General features: G+C 56.2%; 1 protein-coding gene across 2 annotated transcripts in view; it reads left to right on the top strand.

The window, feature by feature from the left end:
• The first annotated feature begins 335 nt into the window (after positions 1-335).
• Positions 336-19,337, top strand: part of IFFO2 (intermediate filament family orphan 2) — a 45,827-nt gene continuing 26,825 nt past the window's right edge. The window contains exon 1 of one of the 2 annotated variants that reach the window (XM_045191038.2): positions 336-1,338. In XM_045191038.2, coding sequence (XP_045046973.2) covers positions 668-1,338 — 671 coding nt within the window. In that variant the 5' untranslated portion in view covers positions 336-667. The remainder of the gene's footprint in view (positions 1,339-19,337) is intronic. The other variant, XM_053920436.1, reaches the window with a different exon arrangement.

Below are 19,337 nucleotides of genomic sequence, written 5' to 3'. Positions count from 1 at the left end.
CGGCGGCTCCAGCTAACCGCGTGCCTGATGCAGCTCTGCAGTCCGTGTGCCCGGCAAGAATCAGAGCCACGCGGGGCGGCAGCACCAGAGTAGGGAAGGGGTGGTCCTGTAAGACCTGGGCGGAGCCAGAGCTGCAGGCAGCGGCTCATTGGAGCCGAGAACCCAGGGGAGTCCGGGAGTGGGCAGAGCCAGACTACATGGGCGTGGCCCGACGCTGAGCGTCTCGGGGGCGGAGCCCCAGGGATCCGGGAGCGCCGCAGGAGGTGCGGTGGGCGGGGCTATTGTGGGGGCGGGGCCTGTTTCTGCAGTGGGCGGGGCCCACCGCAGAGGGGCACTGCCGGCCAAGAGTCCTCTGCGTGCTGCTGCCGCGGCGCTTCCACATCGTCTCTGACAGCCACGGCGCCGGTACCCGCGACCCTCACTACCTCGAGCAGCCGCCGCGGCCTCCATCGCAGCCTGTGTCCCGTTCCTTGCCTCCGCGCCCACATCCGGGGGCAGTCCCGCTCGCAGTCGCTGCGGAGGCCGCATCTGGTACGCATCTGGAACCGCCCGGCCGGCCGCGCTGGAGCCCGCGCCCAACCTGGCCCGGCCGCGCCGGGAGCCCTGCCCGGAGCTGGAGCCTCCTCTGGAACCGCGGGCCCGGGGCCCTGAGCTGCGCAGCCGGCGCATGGTGAACTCGTTGCTGTTCGGAGAGATGGCTTTGGCCTTCGGCTGTCCGCCGGGCGGTGGCGGCGGCGGGGGCTGCCCCGGCGGTGGCGGCGGCGGCGGCGGCGGGGCCGGGCCAGGGCCATCGCCAGTGACGGCGGCGCTGCGGGACGACCTGGGTTCCAACATCCACCTCTTGAAGGGGCTCAATGTGCGCTTCCGCTGTTTCCTGGCTAAGGTGCACGAGCTGGAGCGGCGCAACCGGCTGCTGGAGAAGCAGCTGGAGCAGCAGCAGAGCGACCGCGAGCGGCGGCTGCGCTACAGGACATTCACCCGCGAGCAGGCCGTGCAGACCGGGCCCGATCTGCTACGGCCACCCGCGCCCGGCAGCGGGCATGGCATCGGCAGCGGCGCAGCGGCCGGCACGAACGCCAACGCCGTGGCCCTGGGCGGCCTGCCCCCAGGGGGCGGCTCGCACCCGCAGCTCTACGGCCGCCTGCCTGGGACCATCTGGAGCTACACGCAGGTGCGGCGCACGGGCGGCGGCGGCGTGGAGACCGTGCAGGGCCCCGGCGTGTCGTGGGTGCATCCCGACGGCGTGGGCGTGCAGATCGACACCATCACGCCCGAGATCCGCGCGCTCTACAACGTGCTGGCCAAGGTGAAGCGCGAGCGCGACGAGTACAAGCGGAGGTGAGTGCGGCGCCTCCTCTCCCTGCGCGGCCGCGGAATGCGTGTATTTGGGTGGGGGGCAGGTGGCAGCCAGCTGGTCCTAGCAGGTGGGCTGGAAACTGTTTGCAGAGCACCCTGCTTGGAAAACTCAGTTATCTAGTTCCAAGAATGGGGGCGGGTGCAGAGTACAGCGGGGGACACATCCAACCCGTCGTTGGACCAGACATGTTGTTCTGTAGGTGACAAAATAGCTATTGATGTTTTAAGTAATCTTATTTAATCACCACGGCAACTCAGAGTGTAGGGCATTCTTATCACCATTTCCTAGATGAGGAGACTAAGGCACCCCAGATGCAAGTGACTTGCCTAAGGTGTCTTGGCTAATAAGTAGTGAAGCCAGGATTTGAACTAGTGGTTTTAAGTACCTCCTGGCTTGTCTGTCTCCTAGCATAGGTACTTTCTCAAGGATGTAGAGGTGAGCTCCCTTCCCTCCGTGGGTGAAGAGAAAAACACTCTAAAGTAACCCACTGACCTTTTGTTCCTTGAATTAAATGAGCTTATGTATTTGAGGCTGGATGGATCTCTCCCTGCTCTCTGGGGTTAGGGTCCGCCTTCTTGCTCCATCTCTGTGAGGTCCAGCTGGCTGGGTTGGATAACCAGACCTACATCAGATTGGCCACAGGCTTTTAAAAACACCTCCCTTCAAACCTCTTCCCCCCACCCACATTGTCATGGTTTATTGGGTCCCAACAAACTCAGCCCAAAAGGCCCCCAGGAGGAGGTAACCTTGGACTGGAAGACTGGATATTGAATGGACCCAGATCACCATCTCTGAGTAGAGTGCGGGGCAGACTACCCACAGGACTGGCCAGTACATTACTACCCAGCCCAGATTACCGAGGTGGGAAACTAGCATTGTTTCCTGCCTACAGCCTGGCTGGTGGTACTGTCTGCTTCACTTTCCCATAAGAGGTGAGGGGCTGTCTGTAGCATCTCAGGCCTGGGTGGGCATGGGCCCTCTGCTGTCTCAGCATGGGCAACTCTGCATTGGGAACCTTGGCCCTGAACTCCTAGATTTGGAGGACGTGCTGAGAAGGATCTTTCCTTCCACTCCTTGGGTCCTGGTGTTCGCAGCAGTGCAGAGGTCTGCCCGGGGAGCTGGGCATGGGTCTACCTCCTCTTCCTCTACTGGGCAGGATTTGAATCATACGGCAGCTCCATCACCAGCCATTGAGATTGTTGGACCACTTGGAAGCCCGTTTGCTCACCAGAGAAATGGAACAATGATATTCACTCCCAGTTGCATGAGGGGAGAGTAGGATGGTGATGCTTTTGGGAAGGTATAAACTAATCAAGTTGATGTCGTTCAAGATGGTAGTCTCTTTGTCAAGCTGGCAGGACACAGATACCTGGAGTCTCAGGTCTGTCTTGGTCAGGGCCTGGCTTTTGAGGGGTAGGTCTTCCACCCCACTATAAACTAGCTGCTCTTCTGGGCTGGTTATCTCTCTTGAGAGCTTGAGAAAGGCCTGGTGCCTGGCCATGGGGAGGCCACCTCTCTGCCCGCTGTGGACAGCTTCGCTGGCTGGGTGGGGTAGGGAAACAGGCACTTGCTCTTGATGGTGAAACTCCTCGGAGGGATGGGCCCGTCTGTCTGTCACTGCTCATTGTGCGGTCATGCCCCAGGTGTGTGTTGTGTTTATTTTATTGTGTGTGTGCTCCTGGACCTGGCTACTAAGGAGATGGAAAAACCGTGCCCGGTCAGTCTTAAAGGGAGGTAGGTTGGCGTTGAGCAATGCTTTGTTTAAGTTGCACTCAGGGTGTGGGGGGTGATGTCAGCCTCTGGCGCTGGCCTGGAATGAGATGGGTACTGCTGAGACAGGTGGAGTGCGGGTGTCTCTCTTCCCGCCCTCGGGAGGTGTGTGCGCCTTCTCTTCCCTTTTTTTTTTTTTCGTGAACTGGCGAGCCACATCTTTTCTGAAGTTGATTCAGAGCTCAAGTTGGATTTTTTCAAAGCAAGTATACTCCCTTACTTGGGCCTCAGTTTCCCTATCGGTGAAGGAAGAGGTGGTGAAGGAAGATGTGGGTGGTGTATCACCTCCAAGCTCCAGGCTTCCTCAGAGATGCCTTAGGGGTTCCTTGAATATTAAATAAAAATTAATATTTAAAAACACATTAAAATGTTAATATGGTCATAAAAATGTGCTCATTCACTTTTAAGTTCTCCACGTAAACCCATCAAGTTCTCTTCCACACTAACTTGTTAGTAATCGGATGCAAGTGAAAGCCCTCCTTCTGCCATCCGTTTGTCTGAAGAGTATTTTGAGATTACAAAGCAAACTGCTAAAAACTGTTCCCATTCGTAGCTATTCATCTGTGTGAGGCAGGATATTCCTGATGCTCTGCAGCCAAAACGGGAGATAAAATTAAATGGAATGTGGCTCTGGCACCCGTGATCCCACTGCTAAATATTAACAGATCAAAATAGCCTCTTCAACCTCAGTGATTGAGTTCCGAATCGGTAACTGTTATATATTTGAACCAATATAAATTTATACAAGTAACACTCTGGTTTTACTTGTTCCTATATTCGGGTTTCTCGTAAGAATTTCCTTTTGTGAGAAGGGTGGGCATATGATCAACTTTTTAAAAAGTTTAAAAACCACTGGGCTAGATGATCTTCCCAGCCGGAACAATACATACATCTGAGTGTGAGCTCCCGGCCCACTTCCGAATTCCTGTCCATAAGAGCAGTCGCAGCCTGAGGCCTGCGACCAAGGCATCTGCCCGGGCCTCCGAAGGCCTCAGGTTCTTCCAGGATGTCTAGCGTGGAGCCCCAAGCCGTGCGCCATGAAAGGAGCCTGTGCCAGCCAGCAAAGGAAGGGTTCCAGGGTTACCTCTGGTCCACCCGGGGGAGCGCACAGCTCGGGGACCCCGCTTGCCCAAAGGGCAGCCTGGGCTGTGTGGCTCAGTGCTCTCCAACTTGGAGACATTTCTGCTTCCACCTCCATGACCTGTGGCCTTATCCCCGTGCCACCGCCTGTGTTACTTCTTATGTAAGATATTTCTAACAGCTTTATTTAAAATGCGCCCACAGTAAGTGCAAAACTCAATGACTTTTAGTGCATCCACAGAGTTGTGCAGCCATCACCACCATCCAGCTTCAGGACGACTTGTATCTCCCCCAAAAGGTCCTTCACGCCCACGTGCAGCTGATCCCCACCCCACCCCAGCCCAGGCTACTACTGATCTGCTTTCTGTTTCTCTAGATTCACCTTTTCTGGACATTTCATGTGAATGGCATCATGCATGAGGTGGCCTTTTGTGTCTGGTTTCTTCCACTTACATATTGTTTTTGAGGTTTGTCCATGTGGTAGTATGTATCAGTAGTCTTTCCTTTATGTTGCTGAATAATATTCCACTGTGTGAATACATCGCCTTGGTTTACCCATTCACCTGTGTGGCCAATGAAGTTTCAATTTAAAGTCACCTGTTTACCACCTCCCATCATCTCATGTGCCATCAGCAATGGCATAGGAATTTAGGTTGGTGGAAACACGAACCTAAACCAGAGCCCCTGGCCTGGGGTCCCCGGCCCTGGCCCTGCTCACTATTGCTTTGACTTTGCCTTGGTCCAATAAGCTCTGAGCTCCTTACCGGGAGGAAAATGTGGTGGCTGAAACTGTAACACCGACAAGGTTGTCAAGCACTGATTTGGAAACCAAAACAAACATTTCTGCTCTGTCACCACCCAGCGCCACCAAAATATCCTGTTCTGAGTTTGCAAGCTGGGGGCTTTTCCTGGGAGATTCTGGCTAAATCTCTCTGAACTTGCAACAGGTGGAGAGTTCTCTGAATTGGCATCCAAGAGACCCAGACGCCGGGTCTGCCTCTGCCACTAGCCTCTGTGTGACCTCAGACCAGTTGCTGTTCTCTCTGAGCCTTAGGCCTTCCACCTTTACACGGGGAGGTTCATTTAGTGTAAAGTGGTCCCTCCCAGCTCACTTTACGCTTCGGCTCTGTGACTTGAGGGGTTTGGGTCAGGGCTGCCTTTCTGCCCCCTGGGATGACAGTCTGGGCCTCCTCCTCCCCTGACCTGGGTCCCCCGTGGCTTTGTTCCCTCCCCCTGCAGGTTTCCAAGTGTCTGCGCCCCTGATTTGAGTAGGCATGAAGGACTTGGTTTGTTTTTTCCTAGCACCTGTGGTGATTGGAACTTCATTTCAATGACCAGGAAGGACCATGGTCATTTAGTCTGGGGGTTTTCAACTAGGCCCTTTGGAACCCTGGGGTCCAGAACAGGGTGCCTTGGGGTCAGTTACTCTGGGGGCACCGGGAAGCTGAGCACCTGGGATCCAGTCCATGTCAGCCACGGAAGCTCCATTTCCATAACTCTCAGATTGCTATTATGAGCAAGATTCAATTGGAAAATAGGGTTCTGCAGTTAAGGGTGGGGAGGGGGTGAGTAAAAGAAATCACAGATCAGTTGAGATGGGGAAACTGAGGCCTGGAGGGGACTGAGCGGCAAAGCCGAGTGGGCAGACCTCCTGGAGGCCGTTGGGAGCCACCCATACCACGCCCGGTGATGCTGTTACCCTCCTGAGTCCGGGCTTGGACGAGTGCTCACCTCCTTTTTGTGTGTGTGTGTGTCTTGAAGCATTTTTTGAAAAGCCACTTTCAGGGATGGGAGGGACTTTTGTCACAGCTATTTCTGATAGTGACCCGGAAGGGGCTGTGCTGTCAGCCTGAATGGGCGGCTCCAAAAAGGGCTGGGGGGTGAGCCAGCTGGAGTGTGCCCTGCCTTCCCTTCGCTCCCTGGACGACCCTTGAGCAGGTGGGCGTTGGCCCCTGGCCGCCCCAAAGCTGGAATACTGCCCCCAAAAGCCGGCCGGGGGCTCTGTTTGCTGTCATCTCCATGGATGCTAGGGTCCCTTCTGCAGCTGCCACTGATAGGGGTGCTTTTGTCACTGACACCCTGAGTGGCTCTGGGCAATTGCTTGGCCTCTCTGAGCTGTCTGGTTCTCCACTTTTGTAAAAGAGGGAGAAAAATGTTGCTCTCCCAGGACTGGGAAGGAATAAATGATCTCACGCGCAAAGGGACCTGGTCCTCTGTAGGCCCCGTAGGTCCTGCACCCCAGCCCACCCCTCCCCCCACAGCATCTGTGCTCTTCATTTATAGGGGTCTCTCAGTATGGGCTGGATCACCCCACACATCCATTTCAGGACATGTCCTGTGGAAGGCGCCGGGATGGTGTTGGGGGTGGAGGGGAAAGGGCTACTTCTTTGTCCAGCATCTGAGGAGGGTGTTCTTCCTACTCTTAGCAGTTGATTTGTGCCTCCGGAAATCTCAACTCCCCCCTCCCCATCCTCTTTTATTTAAAAGAAACACACAACCCCCCTCCATCTAGCTCCTCAGTATTCCAAAGCCTCCTGGCCAGGCTGGCATTCTCTCTGGGGACAAATTTGGGAGGGATTTTCAGAGCCTCAAGCTAGAGGAAGGAGAATGAAGTCCCAGAAAAGAAAAGGAAGCAGAAGCTGGGAGACAGCTGACGCTGAAGATTCCTCCTCCCAGGAATGTGAGGCGGGGCTTCAGCCTTGGCCACCGGATGCGTGCAAGGTCCCCCACAACACACACACACACACACACACACACACACACACACACTCACTCACTCACTCACTCACTCTCAGGCTCTCTCTCCAGGGCTGTGGCCCACATCCCCACACGTATCAGTGTTTGAAGGACACAGAAGGGTAGACCCAGAATTCAAGCGCACCCTTTACTGCAAGGCAAGGCATTGACTTCCAGGGGAATTGATTTAAACCATGCCACGACTCAGTGATCCTGGAGACTGTGGGCTTTGCATTTGGAGCCCTGGCTTTGGAACACATCGCAGAGATGTAGCCGGCCCGGTTCTGTTTATTCCCCACGTCAGGGATGGCTGAAGGACTGGGACAAGAAGGAGGCAGCGCGGTTGTCCCCTTTGTGGGGATTAGGGTGTGTTTGCCCTTCCCTGACATTCTTTCATAGGGCATTTCTGAGCACCCACTATCTCCCCCATCACAGCACCCTACACCCTGAATCATAATTGCTTGGGATGTGTCTGTACCTCTGCTGTTTGTACCACGGGGGACCCCCAAGAAAACTGGAATTATCTTCTGGAGGGTGGGCCCCTTGTAGTACAGGCTTCCCCTACGAGGTGAGTGTTCTAGAAACCCATCTGTATCAGTGTACCAGCTGGTATTGTTGTGAGAGGTCACGTCTGGCCTCAGGGAATTTTTTTTGAAGACTCTTTCAACAGTATGCCCATTTCATCATGGGTGATTAATGAGTGCACCTGCCCACACCGTGCTGCGTGTTCAGCAGTTTTTGACCAAAACCAGCATGACCCCCATGCTCCACCCTCCCTATTCACCTGATCTCACCCTGAGCGACTGTTCGTTTCCCCCAGATGAAAAAAGACCTCAGCCGTGGCTGGAGTGGCTCAGTAGATTGAGCACCAACCTACAAACCAAACGGTCACCGGTTCGATTCCCAGTCAGGGCGCATGCCTGGGTTGCCGGCAGGTCCCCAGTAGGGGGTGTGTGAGAAACAACTACACACTGATATTTCTCTCCCTCTCTTTCTCCCTCCCTCCCCCTCTCTAAAATAAATAAATTAAATGTTTAAAAAATAAAAAAGAAAAGAAAAAAGTCCTCAAAGAGAAACATTTGCCGATGTGGGAAGAGGTGAAACAAAAAATGGCAGAAACTCTACAAGGCATCAACATCGACCAGTTCGAAAACTGTTTTGAGCAGTGGAAAAGCATGCCTCAATAGGTGCATTGCATCAAATGGAGGGTACTTTGGAGGTGACTGAAGTTTAAACGTGTAAGAATAAATACACAATTTTTTATAAATAAATTCTGTTTCTTGGGGTCCCCCCTCATAAGCTCTGTGGGGCCCGACTCTGGGTCTGTCTTCTTCATCGTGTAGTCGCACAGCCCGACCGGGGCCTGGCCACAGCCCCCTCGACAACTTACCTGTGCAGCGAGGAGGCTTTGTGCCCGGCTGCTGTGTGCTGGTAGGTCCCAGTCGGGGCTGGGTGGGGGGTGTAAGGCACGGATGACGCGGACGACCAATATGGACCTCACATTCAGGGACTTGCAGTTTGTGGAGGGAAGGGTTTGGACTTGGAGTCAGGACACTGCGCTCTAGTCCCGACACATTGGTTCAACAAGTCTGAGTCAACACCCATTGCTGGTGCCAGAGGCTGGGGACTGAGCATGGGAGTTGAAAGCTGAGTGAGCTTGGACCAGTCACTTTGCCTCTCTGAGCCTTATCTGTCAGATAAGGTTCCCTTATCTGCCAAAGTGGGATGCTGAGCTCTGTATCCCAAGTTTGTGGAAGAAGTTAAAGGGGCCCATGCAGCTGCAGCTCTTTGTAAATGGTGAAGTTCAGAGGAGTTAGCTGGCAAGATTTCACAGGCAGAAGGGTGGGTACCCTAAGGGTGAGTGGTGCTGGTTTTGTGAGGTGGGCAGAAGTGGAGAACCAAGCTGGAAGCTGGGAGGAGGGTGATCCATGCCCTTGCTGGCAGTGTCTGGGGGTTGTGCAGCCTCTGGGCGTTGCCGGCTGTGAGATACTTAGAAAGTTCTGGGCCAGATGGGAGGCTGGTGAAGACTTCTGCTGGTGCTGCTTACCTGCCAGGGCAGTGCTCCCTCCCACCCTTCGTGGGCACTGGGGACTTGGTTTCCTGGGCAGGATGTGGTTTCTTACTGTAGTTCCTGGTACAAGAGAGGGTAGTCTTCACCCACTGGTAAATGACTCTGGGTCCCTCCAGGGGCTGTGGCTGGCTGAGCTCCCTGGTGGCATGGGGCACCTAGAGCCCTGTGAAGTCCCGGTTGTGATCCTGGCTTGCCTGCGTTTCCTGTTGTCCAGCTGGGAGTGGGGATGGTGGGAAGGTGGGCTTACTCAGTGCCCTGTGAAGACTGCTCTCTCTGTAACTTCACTGCGGTGGTCTGGATTCTGTATATGCTAGCTAATCTCTCGCATCTCAGTTTGTCTCTCTGTGAAATGGGGGTAAGGTTTCTTACGAGTTCTGCTTCCCAGGGTTGATGAAAAAATTAATTGAAATGATGGAGTGTGAAAGCATTTTGAAAAAGGTTTAAAAAAATTATCACAACTTAATAGCCACCACTAACTGAGCCCCTACTGCATGCTGAGCTCTGTGACGGCTTCTTTAAATACGGGAGACTTAATTGTCGGAGCAACCCCCAGGGATGGGGATTGATGATGCCCATTTTATAGATGAGAGGTTTGGAGAGGTGAAGAAATCTGGCCCAGGTTCTGCAGCGAGGTCAGCCTGGGCCTCCAGATCCCACGTTCAGTGCTCTTGCTGGGGGCAATACAGGCTGGCCTTGTCCCATGCCAACTGAAGCAGGTCAGAGGTAGGCTGAGGCACGGGGTCTCCCCATTGCCTGTCACAGTATCGCCGAGGCTGGTGGCAGAACAGGGGGTATCTGCTACGCTGGGAGGACTTCCTGCTGTCATGTTGCAGTAACTCTTTCTTGAGAAGCTGGTGAGCCACAGGCAGTGGCACCATCCTGAGCCCCACCTTCGCCCCCCAGCTCTCTGGAGATCATCCTAATGGGGTCTGACTCTGGGTGGGGGAGTTCCTGGTCTCAGCCAACGAAGGTAGCACCCCTGGGCTGGCGGGCCTGGCAGGGGCTGGGATGGGGAGCAGGGGACATGTATAACCTGTCTGGCACTTTCCACGTGATCTGATGTAAAACTTGTGGCAGCTCTGCAGGGTGGAAACCAAGGCTCAGGGGAAAAGTACCTTGCCCGGAGTCCTACAGCAAAGCCAGGGATGGATGTGGGTCCCACACTCGGGCTTTGTGCTCCCGTTATCTTGCCTAGCACCTAAGTCTTAGCTCCCAGGAGTTGCCAGGGCTTCACACTAACTGATAACAGGAGGGAGAGAGCATTGGGCATTGTGGTGGCTGCAGAGAAGCTGGCCCGCCGCAGGCTCAGGTCTCCCTAACTTTTGCTTTCAGTTGGTTCCCTTTGCCAAGGAACGGGGAACTTGTCACAGTCACTCCGTGCCTCTTGCTGGGGAAGATGAGACTGCTGGGCGTGGGTGTCTGAGAAGCCACAGTTCTGTTCTCTTGACAGAGGCTGGGCACCCCCCACGCCAGAGACAGCCCTTCCCTCAGCAGCTCAGAGACTGGGTACTGGGTGGGGGGTGTAAGGCAAATGTGGCAATGCCACGTGACAGGCACCTGCTCAAATAGTACCTGTGCCTACTAGGGGCACACTACAGTTTTATTAGTTAATTAATTTATTAAACAATTGTTGGTATAGTGTTCACTCTTTGCCAGGCTCCATTTAAAGCAGTTTACGTTTAATTTGTGTAACCTCGTAATAACCTCATGAGTTGGGCACTGTCATTAGACCATGTTAGAGAGGCTGAAACTGAGCCACAGAGACAGTAAAGGGAACTGGGCCAAGTCACAGCTTGTACGCAGCAAGCCAAGGTCTGAACCCAGGAGATCGGGTTCCACATCCCGCCCAGGAAGGGGCGTGCCTATTGCAAGTATGTTCCCGCTCTGAGCCTCAGTTTTCACATCTGTGAAGTGGGAGTGGTAGATCCTCCTTCGTGGGGCTGCTTGAAAGATTAGATGAAGTGGTGCGTGTGGAAGCACTTTACAAACTGTTGAGCTCTGTGCCGCGGGCACTAAATGATCGGAAGCCCTGGGCCCTACCTACCCACACTGCTGTGTTTTTTCCAACGTCTCGTGCAACCGAGGGCTACTCGAAGCTCCCTGAGGTGTCCCATCCTCCCCTTGCACTTACATTTATGCCTCCCCTGGACCCGGAGACAAGCTGTGATGGGTGTTGGAGAGAAACCTGCAAAGCTAGACAACGTGGAGCAGCGCACTTGTGTGGAACTTGGAAGCTGGGAAGAGAGGAGGCCGAAGCATGTTTTCTGCTGCTTCTCAGCTCTGTGACCTTGAGAAAGTCATTTGCTTCCCTGAGCCACATCTCCTTATCTGCCAAGTGGGGCCAGTCGAATTGCAGGGATGGCAGGAGAAAGCGAATGGGACGATGGGGCTCAGACGCTGGCCGCTGCCGCAGCGCTTACTGAACTAGGCTGGGTGTTCGGGGAGAGCAGCAGAAGCAGGGATCCAGTGGCACTGGGGTGGGCCTGGGCAGGAGCCCTCCACGTGTCTGCTCCGGGCGGGCCTGTCTCCGTGCTGTCTGAGATGCTTGCTCAGTGCTCTCTGGCCTGCGTGCTCTGACTTCATATGTGCAGGTTCACACATCCCCCGGCTCACTTGCTCCTCGATGGAGAGACGCCCCCGCAGCGGAGACACTGCCTTCCGCCCTCTTAACTGGCCATTTTTATTACTTGGGTTATTTAAAACGGTTCTTGGCTTGCTGCCTCCTGTTCGCCGTCTTGGGGGAGGGGAAGAGCCACTGGTCTAAGCGGACCTTGTGAAATTCCCTGGCAGGCGAGCTCTTCTCTGGGCAGGGTCAGTATATCTCCCCGGGGCCTCCTTTTTGCCCCTGACCTGCTGTGGTAATGGGCAGACGGCCACCTGGGGGTGCAGTGGGGAGACTGGGGCTGAAGTAGCTTTGGGGAAAGCTTGGGAAGTTAGACCTCAGGACCAGAGCGAGCTCTGGGTGGGAGCCTGGGTGGGACAGTGTGGGGCCTGAAACCCAGGGATTCTGGAAGGCACCTGAACCTGATGAGGGCCAGCTAAGGAAGGCTTCCTGGAGGAGACATCACCAGAGTTATGTTTTGAAGGTCCAGTAAGAGTTCGGGAGCAGGGGGAAGGATGCTCCAGGTAGAGAGAACAGCTTGTACGAAGGCCTGGAGGTGAGATTGTCATGCTGGTACCTCATCTAGAGCTCGTTCCTCAAGCCCTGGCCGATGGCATGTGGCCGCCCTGGGCTGCCTGCTCTTTGCTCTTCCCCTCCTCCCCCTCCTCGTGGCCTTCTTGACCCTCTTTGTTCTGCTTGCTCTCTCGAACCCTCTCTCCCTCTTTCTTGTTTTGGGCTCTGCTCCCTATAGCTGGCTCTCTCACCCCTGCTCTGTGCTTCACCTGAGTCAGGGGAGGTCTGGGGGGGGGGCTGTGCCCCACCCCCCTGCCTGGTGCCAGGCCCTGCTGGGGGGCTCTTTGCTGCTGGGGCTTTGTGAGCCTGTGTGTGTGTGCGAGCGCGTGCGTGTGTGTGGGCGTGCGTGCGGGCATGCAGGTGAGCATGCGTCTGGGGCCTCCGTCCGCATCCTGTGGTCCTGAGGTCAGGACCCTGCCCCGGCCACCCCAGACCCTTTGTACGATCCTCTGTGCATCATGGTGGAGGGCAGGGGAGGCTGCCTGGTGGGAGGATGGCTGCCGGGTCTTGGAGGTCAGTGCTGGTCATGGGGACGCAGTCCCCCAGCCCCCACCCCAGCAAGGTCTGAGCCCAGGATTAGGCACAGGCTGGGGAGTGGCTGAGGGAGGCTAGGCTGCTCACCTTACCTCTCCGGGCCTGAGCTGTCCCTTCTCCCCCACACCTGTGACTTCCTCTTACCCCATGGGAGGCCCAGAGAGTTTGAGCCATTATCTGAGGTCATTTAACCCATCCCCCCGCCTCCATTACCCTGTCATCCCAGAGGATTTGATGTGCCTTTTGTCTCTTTAAAAAGGCCCGAGTGTTTATCCTTTAGTGTTGTATATTGTTCTCCCCACTCCCACTCGTGTACTCATGACCGGTTTAAAGATGAGGCCCAGAGAAGGGGAGTAGCTGTCTGGCAGTCACACAGCCAAGTAAGCGCTAGAGCCCAGGCCCCCGAACGGGGTTTCTTTGAAGGGGCCCTTCCGGGGCTGCTGGTACTTTAAGGAGGGCTTTTGAAAGCTCCCTGACTCCGGACGCTTGGAGTGAAGAAACCCCTGCAAAGGTGGGACCCCAAGCCTGTCAAACACAGTCCGCAGGGACCAAGCCCTGCCCCTCGGCCCCACACCCAGGTCCTCCATGCTGTAGATGGGCCCCCTCGGCCTATGGAAGAGACCTGTGAGGTCGCCTTGTTGTGGGTTTGTCTCCTTTTAACAAAAGGCACTTACTTCCCTGGCCTCGGCTCGGCGTTGGGGTACAGGGTGTTGACTGAGTGACCTACCGTGCCCGTCTGCCGGCCACGTGCTCTGGCGCGCCATTGCTCTGTGCCTCGGTTTCCTCCTACAGAAAATGGGCGGACAAGCCCCGCAGGGTTGTTGAGAAGCCTGGTCCAGTGAGGCCCTCCCCACCCCCTTTTCTCAGGGGTGAGCCCCGGGTTGGAAGGTCTGAGGACTCTGTCTCGAGTGCTGGAGTTGGGTGACCTGTAAGGGCTGATTCTTCGGCCCCCACAGACACTGTTTCCCAAGTCCCCATGCTGGGACTGTGGCCTGACAGTTAGCAGTACTAGGCCTCTACACAGTTTTGTATGGAAAATCTCAATGTTATACAGCTTGCTTTCACACTTGCCTTCAAAGAAAATTCTAACATTTAAAACATCAGGACTTACCCAAGTTAGGGAAACTGAGGCCCAGGTTCAGCCAGCTACTGGCAGAGCCAGGATTAACCTGATGCCAAATTCAGGGAGCCCCAACTCATAGGTTGTTCTTTTCTGTGCCTTAAGACAGCAGTCCCCAACCTTTTTGGCACCAGAGACTGGTTTTGGGGGGGGGCAGGAGGCAGAGCTCAGGGCTCAGGTTAGCTTCCAGCTCTTGTGCACTGTGGGGGGAGGCGGAGCTCAGGAGGCAGGGCAACAGGAGGCGGAGCTCAGGCGAGCTTTGCTCAATGCTGGTTCCTACCAGGCAGTGGACCAGTACCAGTCTGCAGCCCAGGGGTTGGGGACTCCTGCCTTAGGTGTGATAAATCCATGGAGAATTAGAGGGAAATGGTTTTGTCCGCTCTTCCTTGGTGCACACCGTTGTCTTGCTATCTGGACCTTCACTCAGGCGGAGGCGCTGACTCTGGGGTGAGAATGTCTGGGCTCATAACACCATCCCAAGCCTCAGTTCTCTCGTCTGTAAAATGGGGATGACAACCTTAGCTCACAAGGTTGTCATGGGGATTCAGTGAAATAGTGCACGCCCAGTGCTAAGCGGGGTGCTGGCCACTTAGCTGCCTCGCTGTCCCTCCTGCCCAAGCCTGGCCCTCTCCAGCCCCCAGGCCCATGCAGTGGGGACGCCTGCCCTCCCCCTTCTGGCTGCAGGCTGGCCTTTTGTGTTCAGGGCACTTCCTCTCTCCAGCAGCGAGGAGGAGTCATATCCCCTCTCTCCCCAGCACACTGTCAGCACAAGGTCACTGGGAGGACGAGACCTAGTCTTCAAGGCCATGCCTATAATAGCGTGTCCCCTAGAGCCGGTGGCTTCCAGTGGCCTGTTGGAGAGTGGACTGGAATGGGGGGAGTCTGTCCCTGTTCCTGCCACTTCGCCTCCTTGTGCAGATGTGGGAGCAGCCTCGGGAGGTCACATCCCCGGTCTGAGGTCTCACCCTGAGGCAGGGGTACAGCTGGAATTCGAACCTGGGTCTGGGGGACTCTTCCAGAGTACTTCCTGTCACACTGATGGGCGCAGTCTCCCGGGCTGAGAAATGGGCTGCAGGGACCTGGCCCCGGCCCTTGGGCTGAGAGACGGGAGTTGGAAGTTCCCGTCCTGCCTTGTCCCTTGGCAGGCAGAGGGGCAGCTGTTTTCCTTCTGGGCCTCTGTAAGGTGACAGGAAGGTGGCTTCCGTTCTCGTCCAGCCCACGGACTGCTCGGTGAGGCCTTGTGGGTGAAGGGCTCGCTCCCAGATCTTGGGGGAGAGGTGACGTTGAAGGCTGTCTGGGCATTGTTTTTCCAGGGTTGACGTCAGGGCAGCTGGTTTAGAGTTTCATCTGGGAGACAAAGGCTGCTTTGTAGCTTCTGCCCAGTTGAAGTCCGGGTACATCACCCCCAAGGTAGGAATGGGCAGGAAGGGTTGCAGGGCCCAAGCACAGAAGCCCCGGGAGGCTTGGCTCTCCCTCAGCTCCTCCAGGAAGAAAGCCAGGATCTCATAATCCCATAACACTCACCTCGCCACTTCCCAAGAGTATCGCCTGTACCCAAAGCAGGTCAAACTTTAGGGACGCGTTCTCTGGACATCAGGACACTCCTGGAGGGTGGCTGTGGTCATGCCACCAGACAGATGAGGACACAGTCTTGGCAGCGGAAATGATCTAATGGCTTAAAAGATCCCCACTGGGTGCTGCCACTGTCGAGTCTCGGTTCAAACCCAGATTCGGGAGTGCATCTCAGAAAGCCGGGGTGCCCTGGGGAGAGGCCTGCGAAGTGAAATCTCAAGGCTTCGGGGATCCAGAGCTCTAACTTCTATTCTCAGGATTCAGAGTTGGGTTACTATGTGTGTGCAACCATGCACCTGTAGGTATATGCACACGTGTGTACAAGTTACAAGGAGACTGGACACTGAAGGGTCGGTAGCCGTGAGAAAGTGATCCCAGGGGGACTTCTGGGCAGGTGTATAGAATCATTCCAGGGGATTCCTAGGACCTTCTGCTCTTCTTTTCAGGAATTACCCTACTTTATCACCTGTCCATCCATCTGTCCACCTGTCCATCATTCCTTTTCGGGACCCCTGTGCTTAGGCCCTGGGGAGGATGCTGCATGAGCCAGAAAGGCAGAGTCCTGTCCGTGGGGAGCTTGCCAGGTGACTGTTAAATCAGAGCTGGAAGAATCCTTAGAGATTGTTTAGTTTCCCCCCAACACAGTGTCTTCAGAGAAGGGCAGTGACTTGCCCAAGATTGCGCACATTGGTGGCAGAGCTACGCCTCCCAAGCAGGTCTGTGGATGTGCCCCCGCCCGTCCCCCTCCCCCGGCCCCGGTGCTGACAGATGGCTCTCCTCTCCCGGCCAGCGGCCCTCTCGCCCAGCCTCTCCCTGCTTGGCTGTTTCGACGTGTTCTTGGCTTTTCTGGAGTCCTCTGCAACCGCTGCCCTGGAAGACCTCAGGAGATGCTGGCTGGACCAGAACGCCGGTCCCAGCCTGGAGCCACGCTTGGCTGTACTCTGCCCTGAGATGACATACTTGTCCATTTGGAATGACGGGTTGGCTGGACTCCTGGGTGCAGAGGCTCTAAGCCTGGCTGTACTGCTCCTTGTGGACACCCGCCTGCTGTCGCCAGGGGGTCTCCAGAGGTCATCTCTTCCTTTCTCACCTTGAGGCTAGGAGCGCTGCAGATCCTATAAAGACCTTACTGCCTTGGAAGCACATTCCAGAGCCTTCCCCAGATGTGCCCTCCAGCCTCCTTGTCGCCTTATGCTTTGGGGGATGCTTCCTGGTCCCTAGCCCTAATCCCACGAGCAGCCTTTCCCCCTGTTTAGCCTTCCACAGAGTGGGGGCAGGGGCGGATTTCAGCTGCCTGGTGATGGCCCTTTCCACATTCTCAAGGCAGCACCCCCACCCCCCATCCCCCATCCTGAATTCACTCTCTTCCCGCCTGAGTCCCTCCTGACTCATGAGCACTGGTCGGGGCATGCTCTGTGTGGAAGGATCTGGCCGGTCCTTTCAGGATCCCACAGGTTTCTAGGATGGAGGCGCATTCCATCTCCTGGAGTCATGGAACCCTCTGAGCCGGAAGTGGCCCTGGATAGAGCCCAGGGGTCTCTCTGGCCCCCCCTTTCCTGTTGGAGAAACTGAGGCCCAGAGAAGTCTAGTGATATGTCTGTGGCTGTTCAGCCGGCCTGGTGGAGTTGAGTCTCCCCCTCACAGGGCAGTGCTTTTCCCAGGGTTTGTCTTGGAAGTGGGTTTTCCAGCCCGATCAAGGTGGCTGGTGGCCTTCTGGTCTGGCAGTCCCTGCCCCAAACGGGTGTCCTAGAAGCAAAGCAGCTGGTTCCACCTGGCCCCACAGGGCTCCCTGCACAGAATCAGCGCCCTCCCCTGCTCACCCTCTGGGCAGGCAGATTCCTGGCTGTCCAGGCCTGACCTTAGAGCCCAGCAGGTCTGCCAGGCCTGTCCTCAGGGCCAGGCAGCGGCCTCCTCCTCTCCCACCTCTCCCACCTCTCCCCTGGTTCCCTCTCATCCCACAGCCTCCCTACCTCCCTTTTGGCCCTGGGGAGGCCCCTCATTTTCAAGGGTGGAGGACAGGAGGCCTTAGTGTGCGACAGTGGTTAGGTTGCCAAGGGGATGCCACCTCCTGTGGCTGGGGCAGGAAGGGGTTAAGCAGCTCTGCCTGCTGGGGCTGGACCCCCCAGCTGATGTCCTGGCCCTCAGGCCAACCAGGCCATCTGGCTTGACAGATGCCACAAGGTGTTCCATCTGTCCCAAGGCAAAGTCACCAGGAAGAGGCTCACTGGGGTGGGTGTGGACCATCTGTTTATCCCTAGCAGGCCAGCCAAGTTTGGAAAGGGCCCACCAGGGCCAGGCTGCCCTGGGGGCGGCTGGCCTGTGGTCTCCCGGGGGCAAGAGTGGGGAGGCCTGAGTTCCTGGGGTGGTGAGAGCTTCCTTGTGAAGAGGGGTCTCGGAGGTGCAGGGACGGGCCCAGGGCCAGTGCTCATGGAGTGGGACTCGAACCTGACTTTGCATGCTGCTCTGCCCCGTGCCTCCTGCTCACAAGCTCATTCATCTGGGAAATGCCAGTTGAGGGCCTACTATGTGCTGGGCTCTTGGAGACTCTGGGTACCAGACAGCACCCCAGTCCCCCAGCATGGGGGAGAGGGAATCCAGAGGATAAAGCCTCTGAGTGGAGGGATGTCACATCTCAGCCAAACCTAGGACCCTGGAAGAGCACCTCCCCCAAACCAAGCAGCTGGAAGTGGGGCCTACTTGCTAAGATGCTTGGTATTCACGATTTTGTAGTCCTCGCAACCAGTGAGGCAGATATTGTCATTACCCCCACTTTATAGATGAGGAAACTGAGGTTCACAGAGGTAAAGTCACTTTTACCAGGCCACCAGCCGGGGAGTAGATGAGTCTGTCTGATGTCACAGTATTTAAGTGATGGCAAAGTGGGTAAGGGGCGGGGCATGGGTGCAAGTGGCCTCACCTGTTCCCCCAGGCTTCTCCTTCTCTCCCTCCATCTTGGGCTGTCTCCTTTCTGGCCTCGCTAAGTCTGGCCCAGGGATCATGTAGCTGGAGGACCATCTCTCACCGGGGAAGGGTGGTTCCAATCAGGTGTGAGAAGAGAGGTTGTTCTGGTCCCTTGACAGGGTTGGGCTTGGTGAGCCTCTGCCTCCCCCTGGGCCGGGCCCCAGGCAGGGTCTGGGCAGCCTGGGGGACTTGCTCTGGAGGGGGGATCTCTAGTGTCTGAAGGACTCCCTGGCTGTCTGAGAGCTGGGGCACTGGACCCGGCCCAGGGGGGCTTTGCTGTAGGGGCCACAGCCAGGGGCCTCTGCATTTCACTCTTATAGTTCGGAGGCCATGCAAGGGGGGTCCACACTCCCTGACCTTCCCTTTCCATTATGAGGCCACCTGGCACAGGGGAAGGAGCCCAGGATCTGGGATAAGAGAGACTCGGTTCTGACCCAGCATCTGCCATCCCATGAGGTGAGCAGAGGCAGGTGAGTCTGGTGGTGCTGAGCTTGGGCTCTGGAGCAGGGCAGCCTGGATTCGAGTCCTGGCCCTACCACTTTAAAGCTCTGTGACCTTGCACAAGTGGCTTCACTTCCCTGGGCCTGTTTCCTCATCCGTAAAATGGGCACAGTAGCAGTACTCCCCCTAAGGCTGGGAGGATTAGATGAGCTGACAATGCCTACCAACACTAACCCTTCGTGATGTTAATGATTCCATCTCCCTGGACAAGTCGCCTGACCTCTGCGAGCCTCAGCTTCCCCATCAGCAGAATGAGGGCGAGGGAAAGAGAGGCTCCAATAAAGGACTTGGGGAGGGGCTTTACTGTCACAGAATGTTCTCTGGGCATCTGCTCCCTTTCATCCCTCTCTTCTCTGGAGGGAACTGAAAGATGGGAACTGACTTGTCCCTACTGGGAGAGGGCTAGCCCAGCCCCAAAGTCGGGTGGGAGGGCCGCTCCCTGTGCATCTGGGGGGGGGGG

This window comes from Desmodus rotundus, chromosome 3 (assembly GCF_022682495.2).
Source record: "Desmodus rotundus isolate HL8 chromosome 3, HLdesRot8A.1, whole genome shotgun sequence".
NCBI classification, from domain to species: domain Eukaryota; kingdom Metazoa; phylum Chordata; class Mammalia; order Chiroptera; family Phyllostomidae; genus Desmodus; species Desmodus rotundus.
The sequence above is the reverse complement of the archived record's forward strand: the minus strand, read 5'-3'. Positions and strand labels throughout refer to the sequence as shown.